A 22,267-nucleotide genomic window follows, 5' to 3' on the forward strand; every position below is an offset into this window, starting at 1 on the left:
AGCCCTAGAGAATGGTGTGTAGCTAACTCCTGAGGCGCCCATGTGAAAACTGAAGAACATATGCATAAATAAAGATGGCTGTCCCCGTACTCACAAGTTCTCATTTGTTGGAGAAGGGAGATGTTCTGGCATGCCCCGTGGGGGCTCACTGTTCTCATCTTTAGAGAACTGGACTCTGGGATGGGACTTAGAGACACCAGGTTGGAAGCGGCCAGAGCTGGATAATGGTGAGCTCCCTGGATCTTCTTAACCCAGAGGTTCAGGCGTCTGAATTTTAGGTGTGTCTCTGCCATTTCTGTGAGCTATGTGCTTTTGTGCAAAGGCATTTAACCTCTCTGAGACTAATTTCTCTCCCCAGGAATACTGTGTAGCTGCACGTAGTCAACATTCTCTAAATGTTTGTTGAATAATGAAATGAACAAAGGAATGAGTGGAGTCACCTGCCCAAGGTCACCCTTAGTGAGCGCTGTGTCTGAAGCCCACAGGTGTCCAGCTTAGTGCGCAGTGAAGATGGGTCTCTTCCCCCTCCCCCCTCACTCACCGGCCTCAGCAGCCTGCGCACTTCCTGGAGGATGTGCTCCTGGTTCTCCACAGAGCACAGGACCAGGGTGCAGACCACCGCGTCCGCGGAGCCATCGGCCACCTGGTGCACGTTCTCCCCGGCAGCCACCACAAAGCGCTCGAACTGCACATGTCGGTTCTCGGCAACGCTCTTGATCAAGAACTTCTCAAAGTTGGGGTTGGGGTCAATACAGGTCACCCTGCGCCCAGGCGGGTAGTACTTGAAGTTGGCCCCGGTGCCACAGCCCACTTCCAGCAGGGAGAGCTTCCCGGAGGATCCCACAAACTCCTGCAGGTTGCTGAAGAGCTCCCGCTTCTTGCTGGCCATCTGTTCGTTGTACGTCACCGTGAACCTCTCCAAGAAGCGGGGGAACCATATTTTACATATCCTATTCCACAAGCCCAGAAAGTTCACAGGTATATGGGAAATGCCGGGATGCATATGGCCAGAAAGAGAAGGTGGGTGAGGACTGGTAGTGTGCAGGAAAGAAGGCAGAAGCATGGGGATGGGGGGTTGGGAGTGGGGTGGGGGGTGGCAGCACCACCGCGGGTAATGTAAGACCCTGTAGACTTCCCCGGGAGCACAGAGTCACCAAATGAGGGACAAATCAAGGGAGGTGGTGTCTCAAGTTCCAGTCTCCTTGGGCTCCCACCAGAAAAGAGAAGATAGGAATCGCCAAGAGCAGAGCTGACGTTCCAATGACGGTCCGCCACAGTAACTTCAACAACGTCGTCTATTGAGTCTTCAAGCACATTCTATACATTATCTTCCTCAGTACTTAAAAAAGCCCACGGGATAGACACTGTTGATTCCCCATTTTACAGAAGAAGAAACTGAGTCTCACAGAGGTTAGCTACAGGGCCGTGTGGCTAGGAAGCGGCAGTCTGAGTCCAGCAGACCCCTTTCACCCTGGAGCTCTACGGTTTCCCTGAGGCTGCTGGTCTCTGCTAGTCTGAGACCAGAGAATGTGCGTGCGCAGGAGGACCAGCGGCAGAGACTTTGGTCAGAACAGCCCCACAAAATGTTGTTTTTATCACCCCTGGAAGCAGAAATGGCCATTCTCATAGAGTCTGTAGAAACTTCTCTGAACTGGCTTCCTCTGCCCACCTTTGAAGGTGTGTCTCCTCGTCCACCCTTGGCTCCTTCCTGCCACAGATGTGGGGCGTTTCTCCTCTGCACCCGGGCTGGCCCCTCCTGGGTTCTTAACCCCCACCCTCAACCTTGCTCCATTAATTAGCTCCCCTTTCTCTTTCTCTCATATTTAACACCTCTCCTTAGGGTCTATCTCCTTTGCCTCCACCAACCCGCATGCTCAAGTCTCTTTATCCTGCAGTAATCCTTTCCTTTATCTTGTTTTCCATTCCAGCTAACTGCCCATCTCGCTTTCTCTGCCTGCGAAAGTTCATGAGAAATTGCAGTTGGCTCTCACTCTTTCCACTTCCTCACTCCATTCAAGCCTCGCCCGCTGACGTCTGGCGTCTACCTCCACAGCTCCAGTGAAAGTGCGTGCAGGCAGACGGGAAGGCAGTCAGGGGGAGGGGAGACAGACAGGGTGACAGTATCAGGCAGTGGTGACCAATGAATGGATACGATATCTGAGGAGGGGGCAGAGGCTGGCGTCCGGGGCACAGGTGGAGAGGAGGTCTGGCCTCAGAGCCTGGAGGGAGACAGGGTTGGGGGGAGGTGAGTTTGGGCGGGGGAAGGAATCAAGATACCCTTGACTTTCTCACTGAAGAAGAGAGTAGAGAAGCCTTGCAAGACCGGGAGAGCTGGGGGCCGGCCCAGTGGCGCAGCGGTTAAGTTCGCACATTGCGCTTCTCGGTGGCCCGGGGTTCGCTGGTTCGGATCCTGGGTGCGGACATGGCACCGCTTGGCACGCCATGCTGTGGTAGACATCCCACATATAAAGTAGAGGAAGATGGGCACGGATGTTAGCTCAGGGCCAGGCTTCCTCAGCAAAAAGAGGAGGACTGGCCAGTAGTTAGCGGAGGGCTAATCTTCCTCAAAAAACAAACAAACAAACAACACCAACAACAAAAAGACCAGGAGAGCTTTCAAACCAAGGGCAGAGAGAAGTGTCCAGTAGCAAAGAGGATGCAGCTGAGCCTGGGGACTGGGACGGGGTGGCGACACCAGATCTTGAGGGTATGGTTTTCTTCCCTGGGGCTCTGCTGTTTAGAGCTCAAGCAGAGAAGTTCAGTGTGTAGGCTGAACAGGGCTGCGGGTTTACCCAGGTGGAGGAGACTGAAGGGTAAGGGGTCAGAGAGCGAGCGGTCTAAGCTGGGAAGAAAGCGTGAAGGAGGGTGGTGGGTGGGGAGAAACAGAAGAGTCGGGTTCCGGGCTGAGGATGCTGGTGTGGCTGAGGACCCCATCTGCTGAGAGACAGGGAGTCATGAACGGTCTTGTAGTGTGAGAGCAGAGTTGAAGACTCCAGAGACAAGCAGTTTAGGGTCTAGAGTGTGGCCACGGGCAGAGACAAGAGAAAAAGGTGGGAGGTGAAAGTCACTGGGCTTGAGGAGCTAAGAAAGGATCAGGCAAAGATGCGGGACGGGTCCTCTCCAGGGAGAATGAGGCTGCCAGGGGGGAGATGGGCACCAGGAACCAGGGCCAGAGTCCTTGGTGAGCCAAAGGGTGTGGCCAGGAGGTGACCATGGGCCAGCAGGGACCAGCCACAGGGAGCAGGTAGACATGGTATAGCTGGACGGCAGGAGCCTCACAGGCTTTTCAAAACGATAGTGATTTGTGCAATCAATATATAAAGGTAAAAACTCAATCAGTAAATAAAAGATCTTATTCTCTTCAATAAGTACCATTCCTCTGAATGTATGTAGCTTAATTCATCTAATCACTTCCCATTGACGGGCATATATGTTGCTTTCTGTTTTTCACAAATATAAAATAATGGCAGCAGGGACCACACGTACATGTGCACTTTTGGTGAGAGCATCTTTAGGATGAGTTCCTGGCAGTGGAAGTACTTGGACAAGGACAAGTGGATTCATTTAATTTGCTTTGTTTACTGAGGTAAGGACACGTGTCTTCAATTCTGATAGCCATTGTGGGGGCCCAGGGCAGGCCACCCCCAAATATCCCACAATGGCATATTGATTATTTTGAATTAAAGTTACCAGAGAAGCAAAAAGGGCACTCTGACCCTCCTGTCACAGGAAATACATCTCCCGTGTGACAGGTGCTCTCCCGGCATCCTTATCCCCAGGGCTTGGGGATTCAGGGCCGAGAAGCTGCATAAGCAAACCCTGCTCATTCACTGCCTCCAGCCTAAACTCTGCTTAAGGTCCTCATTAACCACGTACCTCAAATCTAAGATTCTTTGTCCTGTCGATTCTTCACAAATTTATTCTTATTTTGTATAAAAGAGATATATACTGCCTGCTTCCTTTACTCTCTGAGCATCATTTCACTATGGTCCCCAATACGTACATATTAAACTGGGTTTTTCTCCTGTTAAGCTGGTCTTGTGTCAGTTTCATTATTAGTCCAGCCATAAGAACACAAGAAGGGAAGTAAGGTGATTTTCCCCGGCCCCGACAGTACCGCCGACTTGCCCTCTAAAGAGGACGCGCCAATCGATGACCCCATGAACAAGGGACAAAACTTTCCTTTACCCACACACCAGCCAATACTGCCACCAAACTCATTAGTCTTTGACTACCTGACAGGTGAAAATGGCTTTTCATTGCTATTCTTGTTGCATTTCTTTGAGCGAGGCTGAGCACCTTTTTCATATTTGCTATTTAATTTCCTTTCTTTCTTTTCTTTTTCTGTAAGCAATCTAGTGGTTCAAACTACGAAGGTCCAAATCCTGGCTTTTCTGCAGACTAGCTGTGTGACCCTGGGCCACTTACTTGAATTCGTTGTGCCTCAGTCTCCTCTCTTAAAATGGGAGTAACCACCCACACTATGCCGCAGGGTTATCCTGAGAACTGAACAGCCTGACAGCAGCAAAGTGCTTAGAACGGAGCCCGGCCCAGGGAAAGCGGGCACGACGGAGCCGTAGCTCACGTTACCCATGTCCGTCGCCCATGTTTCTGTCGCGTGGTTCATCTTTCTTATGGATTCCTCTGCTCAGGAGAGTAGCCTGTTGGTTGTCATACATGTTGCTTCCTTGTCTTTCATCATTTGACTTTTTTTTAAAGTATTACATTCCACGCAGAAATGTAAAATGGCTTTTGTTGCAATTATAAGCATTCAAATTCCAAGATCATGAAAATACATCACGCCTTTTTTCTTCTTTAGGAATTGGAGGACGTGTTTTCGGGGACGGACACTGAGTGATGGTTGTGCAAGTGTAGCAGGGAGCCAGAAAGAGTGTCATCCCCCTCTCAGGAGAGCAGCAACCTGTTCTGTCCATGAGGCCTGCAGGACGCGGGGTCCAGCAGGGTTAGGGAGGCCTTGCCGGGCTGAGGACCCGGCTGCTCGTTTATTCAGAGCTGGGTCAGAGGGCGCAGGGGAAGGGAGTGGGAGGAGGAGTGAGTGTGTACTTGGTGTGTGTGTGTGTGTCACAGAACGCTGTGGGGATGGGAGTGAGACCTTGGGCTAGGCAAGGGCTTTGTGGGATTAACTCATCTCAAGATTCTGCCCAGAATCTCCCAGGGGATCTCTGTAAGGCCAGCAGAGCACGGGCTGGGGGGTGGGAGACTGAGTTTAAAGACCCACTGGACTGTGCACGCTTGCGGGGCAGGAACTTGACCCTGGGCCTCTTGCTGCTGACAGCTCCTCGTGAAGACTTCCAGGGGGTGTTTCTGTGCGCGGCCTGGCACCGAGTGGGCTCAGGGCGCTGGCCTGTGAATGGAGAGACAGGAGGAGGCTGGCAAGGGCTAGAGCGGCCAGGAATGCTTCCGGGAGGGGATGAAAGAGCGAGGGGCGGATACTGGACAGGCCCTGGAATGGGGAAATGTTGCTCACAGAGAGGCTGAGGCCTGGGCCTGGAAAGCCAAAGACTTTCTCTCCTTTGAAATGTCCTCCCAGCTCCCTCCAACCAAGAAACCCGGGATTTCATGTCTGGTGAAGAAACCACGGTCCAGGGAAGGACAATGACCTGTCCAGGGCCATAAGACAGGTCACCTGCACCCTGCCAAAGATTTCTCAGGCCAGGCTCTAGAGGAGAAGGGGAGGGGTAGGAGGAACTCCTGCTGTGGGTGCAGCATAGCAGACCCTGTGGGGGGCTGCAGGTGGGAGGGGCCAGCAGCAAAACGTGGAGTTGGGGGTGGAGGAGCAGGGGGCTGGGGTGGGAGGTTCTGTAGTGGGAAAGAGTTGAGGATGAGCCCTAAGGGGTAGAGAGAGAGTGTGTGTGAGATGTGGTGTGCATGTGTGTGTGTATCCGTGCATGTGAGCGAGATGGTGTGTGTGTCTATGTAACGTAGTGTGTGTGCATGTATGTGAGTGATGTGGTTGTATGTGTGTGTGTATAAACGTGTACATGTGTGTGAAAATTAAACAGTGGGTCTCTTTGGCTTGCTTAGGGCTAGGGGTGGGGGAGGAGTGGGACCCCCATGACTGTGAATATCACAGGGCCAGGCAATCTTTATGCTCGTCAAGCTACAACTGAGAATTCCAGGTTAACTCTCCCCATCCCCTTCTCTCTCACACCTGCACCCGCGTGCCCCCCCACCCCCTGGCAGCAGACACCACTGAAGGTCTCCTCGGGCATCCTTCCGCCTCTGGCCTGAGATGTCCTGACACCCCCATGGAGGAGAGGGCCAGGAGGGCCCGAGCCTCCACGGAGAGCATGAGAAGGGGCCGCTGCACGTAGCAGCCTCCCAGCTCCGGAAAGCCTTCTGAGGTGAAGTCCAGGAAGGGCATTCCATTCGCACCCTGCTCCACCTGGGCCCCCAACAACCTGGCCAACTCATTGGGCGGGGCTGGAGGTGGGCTAAAGGTGACAACAGGCCTGTCAGCTCTCTTTTCCAAAGCCTCCTCAGGCTGCCCCTCTATCAAGCTGGGTCTGGGGAGCTGGGGCAGGGCCGTGCAGAGGGTGTGGCACGTGTGGCTGGAGGCTCCTAGGAAGTGAGGCCGGCACTTAGCTGTCTCCATCACGTGTTCCTGTCCCAGCACAATGTTGATCCCCCTCTTAGGCTGGGCTTGAATCCAGTGGGGACTGATGGTGGTGGCTTCAGGTGGGGGAGGTGGTGAGAGCCGGGAACCTTTCAAGAGGAAACAGCAGGGGTTGGGGGATGGGAGCAGCGTTTGCGTGCAAATGCAAGCACACGCACAGACAAGCACACAAAGAGTGCATCCACAGACTTCTCCCCTGAACACAAGCACGTTCACAGCCACGCACACAGTGTATGTCTAGGGTGTGCACACGGTGAAGCCCAGTGGCTTGCAAGTGTGTGCACACAGAAGTGTACAGACATCCACAAAGTTTCCCAAATACACACAGGTGTCCTCTTCCTCTACAGGGACAAAGAATAAGAGGAAAAGAATGTGATAAGGGGGTGGGGGAAGTGCAGGCCCAGGGTAACCATTCCTATGGGGCCTCTGGGCCTCAGATGCCTATTGGAGCAGGCAGGAAAGTGGCGACAAGTGGGGTCATGCGTCATGCAGCCTAGTTTCTATATGGGAATTAGGTGCAGGGGCATGTGGCCAGGGAAACCAGCTAGGCCAGGCCCACCCTAGGGTCAGATTTCTCAAGAACTGAGCGGAACTCTCAAGGAGGAGCTGTACTTGAGGGGAGGCAGAGTATGCCTTTCTAACTTTCAGTAGCCCGGGGAGGGAGGCTGGGCTGACTCCTGGACTAGAACTTTTTGTCCACCTCTTCCCCCAGGCTTTTACCGCTTGATCTCTGCTCCGGCCTCGGGAATCTGGATATTCTTCACCCCTTCCCCAAGCCCCTCCAGGAAGCCTTCCCTGACAGCCCATTTCCCATCGCCCGGGACCGCTGTCTCCCACCGCGCCCTGTGTCCGCCTGCATCAGCTCGTCTGGGGGACTACGTTCTCCTCCTAACTCTGGACGGTTCCGGCTTGGACCGCAAGCATGGGCCTCGGCGGGGTGGGCGGTGTGGAGGGCGGAAGCGCGGCCTCGGGGGGAGGGGCGGGCGGGCAGAGAAAGGTGGCCGGCGGCCAGCCCCGCCCCTACCTGTGCAAGCCGATCCGCCCGCGCCTAGCGGATAAAAGCGGCGGAGTCTCCCGGGGTCAGCGAGTTCCGTCCCTCTCGCCCGCCGCCAGGTGCAGCTGATCCGGCCAGCATGTCCGTCCACTTCAGCTCCCAAGTCTTCAGCTCGCGCTCCGCCGCCTTCCCGGGGCGCGGCGCTCAGATGCGCCCGAGCTCCGTGCGCCCCGGCGCCTTCGGCAGCAGCAGCCTCTACGGCCTGGGCACCTCGCGGCCGCGCGTGGCCGTGCGCTCCGCCTACCCGGGCCCAGCGGGCGCCGGCATCCGCGAGGTCACCATCAATCAGAACCTGCTGGCCCCGCTGCACGTGGACATCGACCCCTCCATCCAGCAGGTGCGCCAGGAGGAGCGTGAGCAGATCAAGACCCTCAACGACAAGTTCGCCTCCTTCATCGACAAGGTGAGCCGGCCAGCGCCCTGCCCCGAGCCCCGCTCCAGGCCACAGCAGCCGCCCCAGACCTGGCTGCACGCGGGCGGGCGCTGGGAGCACCCGTGCGTTCTCTCTTCCTGGGAACCTTCCCCCTCTCCATGAACCCTGTGGCTCTTTTGTCCCCCTCAGTCTCCGAGCCCTGTCTTCCAACAAGCTGCCCAGATTGCCCCGCTTTTTCCTCCCAGAATGTGTGCCTGGGTCTGTCCGGCTGCCCCTGCTGGCTGAGTCTGTGAGGCGGCTTCACGGGTATTTGGCTGGGAGCTCCAGAGCTGAAGGAGGCCCCTTTCTCTGAGAGGGGGCTGTTGGAGTCAGAGAAGGGGGAGCAGCGACCTGCCCTTCCCAGCTGAGGCGCCCCGCCCTCCCCGCTCAGATTCTACCTACATTTAGGCAAATACTGGAAATAAAAGGCTGGAGGGAGGGTGGAGGGGGGCTCCCTGCCACACTACCCCCCAACCTGGTCCTCTTTGGTGACAGGGGGAGGTTATGCCTGGAACTAAGGGCTAGCCCATCCGGCCCGGCTGGCCAGGGCCTCCTCCTGCCAGTATAGACCAGGCCTCCCCTCTCCTGCCGTTGTGTCCCTCTCTGCTTCCTGGCCCACATCCTCCTCTCCACTGTTCAGACCGGGCGGGGCGTCCTTCCCAGGCCCATGCCCCCCCCCTGCTGTGGAGCTGCTCTCTCCTGCTGCCCCCACGGCCTGCTGCCCTGAGTTGCTGGTTTTGAGGAGGCTGGCTTCCCACCCCCATCATCCTGGGTGCTCCCTGGGGTCCCTTCGGGGCACAGGGCTGAGCACAGAATAGGTGCTCATTTTACGTGGACTTGGTTGTCGCACCCTGTCCAGAGGCCCGTTGGAGAAAGGGGAGAGAAGATACTGAAAGAGGATGAGAGGAGGTCCCAACCTGAAGGGAGAGGCTGAGTCAGGCCCAGGACACAGACCTGGGGGGGGGGGGCAGCCCTTCAGAGAGGGAGGTGGGGCAGTCACCTGCGATGGATGGAAAACACAGGAGGGAGGAGGTCCTAGCACAAGCACTGCATAGTCGGCTCACACTCTAAACACTTGAGATAGAGAGTCGTGGAGGAAAGGCTTGTTCATGGTGGGCTTCCTGGAGGAGAGGGCCATGGGTTGGAGGCCCAGGTTGGGAGAACAGCCAGTGGGAGCATGGGCTCCGCTGGGTGCCTGGAGACCCTCCCAACCCTGCTGTGACTGGCATGGTCTGTACCTTGTGACTTTCCTCCTCCATTTTTCCCTTCCAGGTGCGGTTCCTGGAGCAGCAGAACAAGCTGCTGGAGACCAAGTGGGCGCTGCTGCAGGAGCAGAAGTCGGCCAAGAGCAGCTGTGTCCCGGGCATCTTTGAGGCCCAGATTGCTGGCCTGCGGAAGCAGCTTGAGGGGCTTCAGATGGACGGGGGCCGCCTGGAGGTGGAGCTGCGGGGTGTGCAGGACCTGGTGGAAGACTTCAAGAATAAGTACTGTCCCCAGTGCGCCCTGCGGGCCCCTCGCCCTGGGCCAGCGTGCCCCTCTGCAGCCCCCTCTCTGCAAGTGCCCCTTAGGGTCACAACATTGACTCCGTGAAGGGAAGGTCTCGACCAGCACATTCCCTGTCTCTCCTCCTCTTTTGTACCCGGGGGCTGTTTTTAAGTCATTCTGGTCTTTTCTCCTGGCTTCCTCCCCGTGAAATATCTCCGCCCGGCCCTGACCTGCACTGTTCCCTTTGGGTGCCTGATCAAGGCCCCAAGAGAGCGTAGGGCAGAAGGTGTCCTATGAGAGATGTGCTTCAGAACTTGCACGACCCTCACAGATTATTCTAGAACAACTCCGTTTTGTTCAGAGGAGGAATTATTCAGAGAGGTTCAGGGACTTGGTGGAGATCACGCAGCAGATCCCTGGGAGAGCTGGCACTTGAATTTTGGGCCCTGACATCCGGGAGGCGACGTGGAGCTGACTTAGGTCGGGGGAAGCAAGGAAGGAGAAGGATCCTTGTGAGCCATGGGAGCGGTGGCCGAGGCTGAGGGGGGTCTGGTCAGGGCAGGAGCCAGAAAGGAGGCTGTGAGGGAGAGCAGGGGGTGCAGGGGCCGGGAGGACTTTGAGGTGCCTGCTGAGCTCTTTTCTCATTGAATAGAAACCAAAGCCTGAGGCTTGGGCCGGCCCCAGCCTGGCGTCCCTGCTTGCTCGGTGGACACGGGGCCAGCGAGTGAATTCTGTGCTCTGCCTGGGGCTGCATGACTCAGCCGGAGCAGGGACACTGGCTCTCACTGGAGGAGGAGCAAAGGTGTCTGTGGAGGGTGCCCACCCCCTCCTTCCCTAGGGCAGCAGCAAATGGGATGAACCCCAGCAGGTGGAAGCAGGCAGGTGCAGGGCGGGGAAGGCCTGGGCCAGCCGGCGAATCCCTGTTGTCACGTTCACTTGCCTGTATGTGAGCACATGCTCCCCCACCGCAGAGCCCACAGAGTACTTTCCCTTGGAGCCAGGCTGAGCTCTGGGCTGGAAGGGGCATGGGGAGGAGCCCTGGGTGCAGCTGCCCAGAGAGCTCCCACCTGTGCTCTCTCTGAGCCCAGCGGCACCGCCCGGGCAGGGTGGAATGATGAAGGTATTTCCACACTATTCCGTAGGACCTGGGGGAGTGGGACTTTGGGAGTCTGGGCTCCGGCAGGGGCTCTGCCTGGAGCATCCTGCTCCCCACTGTAGTCGCCCCATGTGGCCCCTGCTGGTCTCCAGCAGCTTTTGGGCACTGCTGAGTTCCTGTTTCCAATACCTTTTTTAAAAAAGTCCTCAAATAAATACTGGGTGAGGCCCAGGTGCTCTCTTGCTCCGTGTCCTGCGTCCTCCTCTGGGTGGGACTGGCTCCTTGGGAGAAAGAGCGATGAGGGGCACTGTGGGATAGGGAAGGGGCTAGACCACCTAGTTGGGGCCTGGTTCTTCCAGGACTTTGGGGATCCCCCTTCCCGACTCCACGAGGGTCCTCCCTTCAGGCCCCGTCTTCACCCTCAGGGCGTGGGATTAGGTCTCGGTTAAGACACAGGCCTGAGTCAGACGGCCAGGGTTCACGTCTGGGCTTTGCCACTTAGCAGCTTAGTGGCTGCACAGATCTCCCTGCCTCTCTGCCTCCGTTCCCTCCCCTGGGAATCCCAGTGCCATTGTGTGGTGACGGGCTTGTTGTGAGGATGAAATGACCAGCTCACCGGAAGCGCGTGCAGGGCAGGCCCCACGCGAAGCGGTCCATGAACATGGTCACTATTATTTGCTTTCTTGCTCCCAGTATATGCAGTCTTTGTCCTTTAATTCACACGGTCCCTGCTCCCCCACCCCCACCCAACGCCAAGACTCAAAAGCCTTGGGAAGAGCCACATGGAGAAGTCGGGGCTAGTTGCTTTCCCAGCTGACACCTGTTTTTTCAGGTGTGTCGTTAAGGAGGGGGTGAAGGCGATGCAGGGCAGATTTTCACACCTGCACAGGAGGGGGGCTGGAGGCCAAGTTGCCTGAGCACCACGCCCCCTCCTCTGCTGCAGGTATGAAGATGAAATTAACCGTCGCACGGCTGCTGAGAATGAGTTCGTGGTGCTGAAAAAGGTGAGGGGGCCTGACAGGCGGGGTGAGGACGTTGTCTGAAAACTCATGGGATGGGACCACGTGGCTCTCCAGCCTGAGCAGCCAGTAGGGGCCTGTGGCCAAGGTCTGACCTGGGGACTACAAGAAGGGAGCAATGGGCTTGGAGAGGAGCGGTCTGGAGGCCAGGCCCGTATAGCACTGCCTGTCTTGTGTGTGTATGTGTGTGCATGTGTGAGTGTGCATTTGTGTGTGTGTCTGGTGAGTCACTGGACTTGTTTCTGGGCCTGGAGGGGTTAGAATTAAGACCAAAGGATGGAGGTTAGAAAAGGAGATTTCAACCCTGAATAACGAAATGCTCTATCACAATCAGAACATGTCATTACAAACAAAGGTGGCAAATCGCAGACCTGAAATATGTACTGAGTGAAGGGGACAGGTGGCCTTGAGGCAGAGTGAGCTCCCGGTCCCTGGAGATGTGCAAGCCGAGGTTGGAAGGCCTTAGGAAGATCTTAGAGGGGCTTGACTTAAGATTCTGATTCAGCGCACACTCACTGAGCAGCTCAGTGTTCTGGGCCCATCGCATGAACACAACACGGCCCGAGGGCTGGGAGGAGGAAAGAGGCCCTGTGTACAGGAGTTTATCCACAGGAAAGCGTGGCCAGAAGGGGCCCGAGCATCTTCCGGACCTGCGGGGTCAGCCGCGGCCCGCCTGTCGCAGAGTCACCCATGCTGCAAGTTGAACATTTAGGCTTGAGGTGTCCCATCTCTGGGAGCGGCGTCCTGGAGTCTGATGGTTCTGTGCTCTCCTGATTGAGGCTCACTGAGTTGATTTGTTCAAGGTCACATAGCTAGTAGGTGGCAGAGTGAGGGGTGTGTCCAAAACACCAAAGCCTTTAGGAACTGGTAAAGTGCTAGGTTTGGGGCTTCAGGCTGCTCCGGGCTCTGGTCCTGAGGATGCAGGGAGACGGTGTCCACCACGCAGCCTGGGAGGGTCCAGTGGAGGGAACTTCCTGCCTTCAGCATGCCAGGCAGCCTGGAGAAACTGTGTGCTTCTTGGTAGGGCAGTGGTGTTTGGCTCTGTGGGTCTGACAGTGCTGGCTTGCTCTCACCCCTGCTAAATGTTCCATGTACTGAGGGCATGGTGTCCCTCTCTTCTTTCTCACCATCCCCCCCCCCCCCCACCAGGACGTGGACGCCGCCTACATGAACAAGGTGGAGCTGGAGGCCAAGGTGGACGCCCTGAATGATGAGATCAACTTCTTCAAGACTCTCAGTGAGATGGTGAGGACTTGGGGGGTGGGAGACACGTCACGTCCTACGTGTCCTAACCAGGGGGCCACCTGGTCCAGCCCCTGCATTGGGCCGGTCTGGGTGTGTGTTGGGTATGTGTGTGTGGGCATTTTTCCAGCTCTTTATCCTTCCTGGACTCTGCAATCCATGATGGGCAAGGAATTCAGGAGGAGCTGGGGGCAGCAGAGCAGGGTGGGGTTGGTCAGGATCGCCTTCCAGAGACGTGGGATGACCATTTGTCAGGAAGGAGGACGGAGAGGGGCTGAAAGGAACCAGGAGGAGGTTGAGGGGTCCTTGGCCGTGACAGAGTTCAAAGGCGAGCTGGATGAGGCGGGCAAGGGCAGCCCAAGGTGGGAGAGACTGGAGTGCCCAAGAGTTTACACCCAGAGGGACTGGCTGGGTGGCTGCCCCTCCCATCCCCTTCTGTCTGCCCCTCTCCTCTGGCCCTGCCCTGGGCTTCCAGCTCTTTTCTCTCATGGCGATTTAAAAACCTCTTTGCTCCCATCAGTGTGAGTCTCTGGCTGTAGGAAAAGATCTGGTGGCCAGTCCTCTGGCGGGGCTGGTCTGGGATATAAGCACATGTGAGGCTAATGACAGGACAGGTCTCAGATCTCTCCAGTCCAGTCTTTGCCTGAATATCCAGCCTCTGTGAGCCCCTGGAGTGAACTTCCACGTGTGTGAACTTCAGGGGCTGGATCCTTGAGGCTGACTTCTGGCTCTTCTAATCTCACTGCAGGTCTCCATAGGTCTCTCACATGGTGTATATACATGTATGTATATGTACATATGTGTATGTGTATATATAAAATTATTTTCCTCTCATTATGAAAGCAATACCTACTCATTGCAAAAAATCCGGAAAATTAAGTAAAGCATAAAATTGAAACAGACCACCTATACCTGCTCTTACCATCTTAGCATCTACTTTTTCGGACTTCTTCTGTGCATATATACACATGGAGATATAGAAATGTATATTTTAATAAAAATAGAATCATACCTTTTTTCATGTAGCATATGCCGTGGATATATTTCCCTGTGTGTAAATACAGCCGTATCACCACTTTCCAAGGCTCCAGAGTTTTCCGCTTGAGGGTGGAGTATGGCTTACTTTGCCCACTCCCTGTTGACCCCCTTCACAACAGAGCTCATGCTTCAAGAGCCCCTCGCAGCTAGGAGCCTTCATAGTTCCCCACATTCTGTCACTTCTTCATCTGCTGTGACCCCACCAGGCTCTTTTATATGGGAAGTTACTGATGGGCTCCTGGGGGACCGGGGGGGCAGAGCTGTTCAGCAGGTGTGGGGTCTGTGCCCCTCTCTCCCAGGAGACTTAGGCCCACCCCGGCCTCTTCCCCAGTTTTCTTTCCCCCGCGTGTGGGGGATCCCAGGGTGGGCGTGGGAACGGGGGTGGGTCAGGCCCCAAGTCCTGACGTTCTTCCTGGTCGCTGTAGGAGTTGACAGAGCTGCAGTCCCAGATCTCGGACACGTCCGTGGTCCTCTCCATGGACAACAACCGCTCTCTGGACCTGGACGGCATCATCGCCGAGGTGCGCGCCCAGTACGAGGACATCGCCAACCGCAGCCGGGCCGAGGCTGAGGCCTGGTACCAGACCAAGGTGCGTGGCCTCTGGGGCACATTTTCTCTTCCTGGCAGGGTCCTGGGTGGCAGCTTCCCTTCCTCCTTCCCCTGTCTCAAGCCTTGAGGCCTGGGCCCCACTCTCCCGGCAGGTACCCGTGGTTAAGTCTGTGGTGCTCTCCAGCGTCCTGGGAAGAAGAGGATGTGAAGGCTAGGTCTCTGCCCAGATGGAGGGACAGGGCGGAGGAAATGGACGTGGACTAAAAATTATAATAGCTAAAGTTTGACAACTCCTCCGTTCCAAGCAAAATGTCTCATGTTTTACCTGCGTTGACTCGTTTACCCCATAGAACAACGCCATTACGTAGGCACTATTATTATCCCCATTTTATAGATGTGGAAACTGAGGCACAGAGAAGTTCATTTGCCTAACTCCACACAGCTAGGAGATGGAAGAGCAGGGACTAGATCCTGGGTCCTGGGTCTCCAGACCAGGTGGGTTTCGTCACGGCACGTGCTGTGTGGAGGCAGGAGAGCTGACCGTGCAAGTGCTGAGGGAATGGGCGGGGGGTGCTGCGGTAAGCCAGTGTTCTCGGGGAGGGAGCCTGAGGCAGGGTTTAAAAGCAGCTAGAGCAGATATCCACAGAGATGGCGAGTCATCCACAGTGCCTGGGTGAGGGCACAGCTATGCCAGCAAGGAGACCTGGCTCAGACTTGCTGTGTGATCCTCGGGCAGTGCCTTCCATCCTCGGGACTCACTCTCCTCATCTGTGAAATGGTGGTGCTGACGTTTTTAACAGGTGTATTTTTAACATGGGGTGGGGGGCGTGGTTTAACAGGTGAGGATCTCAGACATCTGGTGATTGTCCGTGTGGTTGGACATGAGGGGAATGGGAAGAGCCCCAGGAACAATGGAGCTGGGCCCCGGGAAGCCCGCCTTGTCCTCCCTGTTCTGGATGGGAGGAAAGGGAACCCCTGCGGAATCCCCCTGCCCAGCAGTCGGGCCTCCTGGCACAGGATGAAGATTGCTGGGAGTCAGACGGTCGCTCCCGGGGAAGATAAGCCAGGAGGGCTTATCACGCGGAACCTGGGGCCTCCCTTGGATGGGGAGAGGGACGAGTCACCTATCCTCATTGCCCGCCCCCGCTGTATGGCCCCTCCAGTTTGAGACCCTCCAGGCCCAGGCTGGGAAGCACGGGGACGACCTCCGGAACACCCGGAACGAGATCGCCGAGATGAGCCGGGCCGTCCAGAGGCTGCAGGCAGAGATCGACAACACCAAGAACCAGGTGGGGACAAGCCCTCCTTGTTCCTCTCTGTGTCTTGGGACGTGTGAAGGGCAGCCAGCTGAGGATGAGGAGCAGGAGGCTGGGGCGAGGGTATACGTTCTGCGGGTGCAGAAGGCTGGTGCCGCTCAAGTCTCTCGGGCCCACTCGTGAGATCTCCAAGATAGAATGTTCTTGGCCAGGTCCTGGCTCAGGCCCAAGGGAGGACAGGAGTCCTAGCTGGGCACAGAGCCTGTGGAGGGAGCCTCGGGCTGGCTGGCCAGAGAAGAACCGCCATTTATTATCAGATGGGTACTGAGCACTCTCCTGTACCTAGCTCGGGGCGCAGTGTGCTGTACCTGGGGGCTCACACTCCGTGGGGAGCTGGGGGGCAGAGGCCAGCAGAAACCCTCACTGTGGCTCACAAGGCCCCGTCCCATGCTCTGACCTCACTTCCCACCCCTCCCTCTGTCGCTGTCTCCAGCCGCACCAGACTGCTTCGTGGGACTTGCATTTGCTGAGCGTGTTCATGCTTCAGGGCCTTTGCACGCGCGTGGTATTCCCTCTGCCTGGAATGTGGTTCTCCCAGCTCTGCATATGGCTACCCCTTTCGCATACATGGGCTTTGGGACAAAAGACCCCTTCCCAGAGATGGCTTCTTCAACCACCCAGCCACTCTCTCAGCAGTCTGTCTGAAGTTCCCTGAAGCACCGATCACTGTTTGAAATTTTCTGCTGTATTAACTGAGTTGTTGGCTGTACTCCACCTGCACTTGGAATAGAAAAAAATGCCTTGAGAGCAGGGACCCTGTCTGGTCTGTCTGGTTCGCTGCTCCTCCCTTTCCAGCACCTGGCACGTGCTAGGGACACAGGTCTCAGATGAGACATTGAGGGGAGGATGTGCTGTGAAGCTGGTGTGGGGGGTGTTGATGAGGGAAGGGTCCCTTGGCCAAGGCATGGGGGTGGACGGGGCAGCTGAGCCTGGGCAGGTGTCTGCAGTGGGGAGGGAGAGGAGGTGACCAGTGTGGCAGGTTCACAGAGCTGATTACCAGATGAGCTGCGGGGAGAGGATGTGGAGGTGATTTACCAGAAATGTCCTCCCCTTGGAGCCCTGCAGGCCTGTTTACCTGAGGTCGGAGGCGGCCTCCTGGCCCAGATGCAGGGCCATGAATCACCGGCGAAGCGAGCCAGCTTCCAGGCCGGGAGGGGAGGCACAGAATAATGAATGGCGGCTTCCCAAATCCTGCAGCTTCTGCCACATCTGGTTCTCCTTTCACCCAGCAGCGCAGAGCCAGGCCCCAGAGTTAGGGTGTCTACCACCGTTGAGGGGCCCAGAAGCAGTGGGATGGCCCTGGCCAAGGGGGCACCAGTGTGACCGGGAAGGGTACAGGCAGGGAAGGGGCAGAGAGCATGACAGGGCCTCCTGGCATGACTGGAAGGACTGGGCAGAGGGGCAGAGTGGGAGAGGATCGAGGGCAGAGGAGGGTGGGTGAGAAGGAAGGAGGGGAAGCAGTGGGCCATGGGATGGGGATGGCAGCCCTCTGAGCTGAACAAGGGGAGTCCCGGGCTCCTGGTGGTGGGGGATGAACAGAGGGATGCTGCAGCTGGGCAGGAAGTGGCAGCTGCTGTTCAGGTCCATTGTGAATCGACCGCTCTGGCCCAAACCGGGGCGCCGTTGATTGTGCATTTTGGGTTTGGATGTTCCAAGCAGCGTCTCTCCTCTGAGTCCCCCTGTTCTGGGCTCGTTCCAAACTGCTCCCTGTTTTGAAGGTGGCTTTTGGTTCTTGTCAGCTGCCTGAGATTTGGGGACTCAACTAGGATCTTTTGGCCCTGGAGCTCCTGCGGCTGGGGAGTGGGGGGCTGCGCATTTGTAAATCATAAAAGCATTTATTAATAAGAGTGATCATGATGGCGTTTAAGCACTTCCTGTATGCTGGACACTGTGCCAAGGACTTGCATATTTCCTCATTTAATCCTTGCAGTATCCCTGTGAGGTAGACACTGATTATTGCTGTTTCAGAAAAGAGGACGTTTTGACTTAGAAGGGTTAGATCGGTCCAAGGTCACATAGCTAGTAAGTGGTAGAGACTGAACTGGAACCTAGGCATCAAGGAGCAAACCCATGTTTTTAACCCTTGGGCTTCCTGGAGCTTGGGGAGTAGGCTGTTGCCACTGAAGCCACTGTAAACAGGTTGCCCAGGTGCTCCCTGCAGGATGGGGAGGCAGGAAGGCAGTGACTGGTGAGGCCTGCCCCTGGCTCACAGCTCCACCGCTGCCCACAGCGTGCCAAGCTGGAGGCTGCCATTGCCGAGGCTGAGGAGCGTGGAGAGCTGGCCCTCAAGGATGCACACACCAAGCAGGAGGAGCTGGAGGCCGCCCTGCAGCGCGCCAAGCAGGACATGGCCGGGCAGCTCCGGAAGTACCAGGAGCTCCTGAACGTCAAGCTGGCCCTGGACGTCGAGATCGCCACCTACCGCAAGCTGCTGGAGGGCGAGGAGAGCCGGTGAGGACACGGAGGCCGGGAAGGAGATCCTTCTGGGGCTCAGGGGGGTCTGGGGCTTGACATTCACCCACCCACAGCCTTTCCTGTGTACCCTCTTCTGCAGGGACCGGAGGGTGGGAAATGCAGGGAGGGTACCACTGATGCTTGCTTCCTTGCCCTTGACGAGATGACGTTTTGGAGGGAAAGACCATGTGGCATAAAGCTCAGTGGGAAAGTTGAAGTAATAACAGCCCCTTCATGTGTGTGGCCATTAGCAGGGTCATCATTTGATCCTCAGAACACATTCAGGTAAGCAGGTCAGGTGCTGTCTATTCCCTAGTTTACAGAGGGGACACCGTGGTTCATTTTATTAAGTGAGGAGACAGGGCCAGTGTGCAGTCATGCCCTGCTGCTCCTGGTCCAAGCATCTTCCACGAGCCGGGCTGCTTCTTGCTACGTAGCTGAGTGCTAAGTCGAGTGGTATTGCCAGAATGTGGTAGAGGAGGTTAATTTCCCCCTGTCCCCACAGATATTCGCATACTCACCTGCAGTTGGAGAGGAGGCTGGGCAGGGTCCTTACAGGGAATTCTTCCTGAGAGACTGGCACTCTGTCTGTGGGGGCAGGCCTTCAGTCTTACCTTGATGGGTGATTGGTTCATTCAGTCAACAGACAAGGCTTCTGAGTTGAGCCTTGGGAGAAGGTTAGGATTTGAGGAGGGCAAGCGGGAACAGCGTGGACGCAGGCTTGGAAGTAGGCCTCCTCATGGCTTGGCCTGTTAGAACCCAACACGGAGATGGATGATGTGTAAGACACGATTCTGCCCTCAGGGAGCTTGCAGAGGGGTTGAGATGTGCAGATCTGCAGAGGAGGCACTGGAGATCAGTCACCTGCCTTCGGGAAATGCTGAGCTTACGGAGGGAGTCCTCAAAGGAAGCGGGGAACGAGGGAGTGCTGGAAGCAGAGTGCCTGGACGCTGGGGGCAAGGAGGGAAGAAGCGCAGCAGCAGGATCTGAGAGGGGGAAGGAGGAGGAAGGGTCTCTGCCCCTGCAGTTGACCTGTCCCCTACCTGGGTGGCACCCAGTCTTTGTGGGAAGAGGAATTGAACATCAGAGGCCTCTGGGAAGAGAGAGCAGCTGAGCTGGGGCACGGGGCCGCCCCAGAACCCAACTGTCGCAGCCAGTTGGAGGAGGGCTTTTCCCTCCACCACAGGTGCACGGGGCCCACTTTCTTGGAAATGTGTGCCCTCTCTTCCTCATAGAATCAGAGCCGAGGGACCCTTAGAGTGGGGCCTGATCCACTTCCTCCCATGGGCAGATGAGGGGGCTGAAGGTCAGGGATGCCAAGTGGCGTGCCCACGGTTACACCGCAATCGAGACATTCCCTCTGAAAGTCTAATCTCGGTCCAGGTTGCTGTCGTTGGGGCTCAGATCCTGGTTCTCTGAGAGGAGACCATCCTATCCACCCCTCTGGGGGACACGGGGAGGGACACCTTGTTTATATCCCTTAACCCCTCAGCCTGTCCCAGGGGCAGGTCTAGGATCTGTGGTCTTAGAAACTCACGCAACTGGGGGACCTTCTGTTAAGAATGCAAAGTTACGAATAGGAAATTAGGCACAAAGCAAATATTTATTTAGGATGAGAAAAGAAAAATCACACAAATCACTAGGGCCTTAGACATGTCAGATCTCTTCCTGCTGAGTTCTTTAGTCATTGTCACAGAAATTCTCATATGGAATTGCTGTCTGATTGCAACCTGACTTCCCTTCCCCACCCACAACTGCCAGCACCTCCCAGCACTTGCCGGGGTCATTTGAACAAGGGGCCGCCAAGCTTCCTAGCATACTCATCTCCTGCCCTTGGCCTTTGCTCCCCCCCTGTCCTGGACTTGGGGCTGCTGAGGCCAGCTGGGCTCCCCTCCCTCCCTCCACCAAAGTGAGGTCTCCCCTCCCCCCCGCAGAGTAAACTCTTCCCCAAGGCCAAGGGCTCGGTGACAATGGGTCTGTGAGTCACAAAACAAATACACCCAGCTGTCTCAGATGGATTTTTAATTTCTAGTGCAAGACCTGTTTCAGCCCCACAGGCGGCTTAAAGCCACCCGCTTCCTCCCCCTCCCTCCTCAGTCCCGGAGCTGCATTCACTCAGTCAACAATGCATTAATTATTTCAACGCACATTAAGTAATTACTACCTGCCAGACCTCATGCTAGGGGCTGGGGATACAGGAACCCGTAAGCTACAGCCCACTTTGAGGATTTTATGATCTGGTTTAGGGAGGCAGCCGTCTACAGAAATAATAAGAGTGGCTACCGTTTATCGAATCCTGTGTGCCCAGGGCTTCAGGCAAATCATGTGATTGAACCCTCACAAACGCCCCTGTGAGGTTGGTGCTGAGTTAGTCCCATTTGTAGGGGAGGAAATGGAGGCCCTGGGACGTTGCCCAAGGTCATGTAACCTGTAGGTGGGAGGGCCTAAGTGCCCCCCCCCCCCCGAAGTGTGGGGACGGAGGGAGGAACACCAATCCTGCTTGGCACCGAGGGAAGAGCTGCTCTCACAGGTCTTTCCTCTGCCTCCAGGTTGGCCGGAGATGGAGTGGGAGCCGTGAACATCTGTAAGTCCTTGGCTGCGGCCCAGCCCCTGTGCTGTCCAGACTGGGCTGGGTCCATAGGATGCCGCATTGGCTGGAGGGCCCACCTTGTGGGGACCAGGAGCCTCTTTCCCTTTCAGCAGCTGCCCTGGAGCTCCCATCCAGCCAGGCTCAATGGCCCAGGAAAGCTGTGCAAGAGGGCAGGGTGGGGCAGGGGGCATGCGTGGAGCAGGGGCTTCTGGGCTGGCCCATGGCGGGGTGGTGGGAAGGGGAGGTGGGGGTGGGTAGGGAGAGGGGCAGCTATGGCAGGAGGGTGGGGTGGAGTGAAGGGATGGGGCCTTGGGTGGGGCCTCGTGCTGACGGAGCCCCCCCCTTCTCTTCTAGCTGTGGTGAATTCTTCTGGCGGCGCTGGCAGCGGGCTGGCCTTCGGGGGAACCATGGGCAGCAATGCCCTGAGCTTCTACAGCGGTGGGGGACCGGGGGTCCTCAAAGCCTATTCCATTGGGACCACATCTGCCAACCGCAGGAGCACCCGCAACTGAGCCCTGGGTGTGAGGAGACACATACCCCCGTCTGCGCACAGGAGGACTCCCATCCCTGGTCCCAAGGCTGCAAAGCAGTCCGCAAAATGATGTCAGAGTAACTTCCAATAAAGCAGCCTCTTTCTGAGGCCTAGTCGAGCCCCGCGCCTGGCACCTGGGCTCCTGGCTCCATCAGGTTGGGGGAAGGGGGTGGTGGGGGAAGGGCCCTGGAGCACACAGGGTCTGCTCTGATAGCTAGGAAGCCTTTGTGCAGAGGACTGGGAAGGCACGTTGGTGACAGTGGGGTGCTGCTCTCTAGAACTTGGCTCTGATCCAGCGTGAGACCTTGGCCCCCTCCCAGGGCTGGGGCCAATCCCAACTCATGTCCTGAAGAAATGCCCCAGGGAAGTTTTCCGTCTGCCAGAAAGTGAGCACTGGAGTCCTCTCCCACTCAGGGGGGTGGGAGGGCTGTTTGTCTCCCCCTTCCCCCCCATGCCTGTGCTGCCAGAGGACATTCCTGGGTGGTGAGAAGGCCACAAACATTCAGCTGCCCAGGTCTGGGTTTCGGGTGGACCAGCCAACTCTCAGACCAGCTGCCCTGAGCTCTTCCTGGTGCTGGATCTGCCGGGGCCTGGGGCCCTGGAGGGAGCTCTCTGGGTCTGGGATTCTGGGGGGTGATGGCGGTGGGAGGGGGTATGTGTGTGTGTTTGGGAGGGAGTAGGGGGAGGGGGTTCCCAGAGTCTATATCTCTGGTAGGGAGCTCTGTGCCTGGGTCGCTGGGCTGAGGGCCGGGCTGTGTATCTGGATCCCTGGTGGGGGACACTCCTACGTGTTAAGTCTGTGCTTGGTGGGGGCATCTATGTGTCAGGGTCTGTGTGTCTGT

The 22,267-nt window shown here is 56.8% G+C and overlaps 1 protein-coding gene and 1 pseudogene across 2 annotated transcripts; one reads left to right on the top strand and one right to left on the bottom strand.

The window, feature by feature from the left end:
• Positions 1–421: 421 nt before the first annotated feature.
• On the bottom strand, positions 422–1,006 carry LOC103558888 (thiol S-methyltransferase TMT1A pseudogene; annotated as a pseudogene).
• Positions 1,007–5,485: 4,479 nt separating this feature from the next.
• Positions 5,486–21,543, top strand: KRT7 (keratin 7). 2 transcript variants are annotated; one of them, XM_070621386.1, is made up of 10 exons: positions 5,486–6,365; positions 7,350–8,094; positions 9,376–9,587; positions 11,628–11,688; positions 12,853–12,948; positions 14,409–14,573; positions 15,697–15,822; positions 18,080–18,300; positions 20,853–20,887; positions 21,248–21,543. In XM_070621386.1, exons 2-10 carry the CDS (start codon positions 7,771–7,773, stop codon positions 21,403–21,405), a joined length of 1,398 nt encoding a protein of 465 aa, XP_070477487.1. In that variant the 5' UTR covers positions 5,486–6,365; positions 7,350–7,770; the 3' UTR covers positions 21,406–21,543. The 2 variants fall into 2 exon arrangements, with proteins under 2 accessions (XP_070477487.1, XP_070477488.1); XM_070621387.1 differs by lacking the exon at positions 5,486–6,365 and adding an exon at positions 7,171–7,264.
• Positions 21,544–22,267: the final 724 nt, after the last annotated feature.

Source organism: Equus przewalskii, chromosome 5 (genome assembly GCF_037783145.1).
Source record: "Equus przewalskii isolate Varuska chromosome 5, EquPr2, whole genome shotgun sequence".
Classification (NCBI taxonomy): Eukaryota; Metazoa; Chordata; class Mammalia; order Perissodactyla; family Equidae; genus Equus; species Equus przewalskii.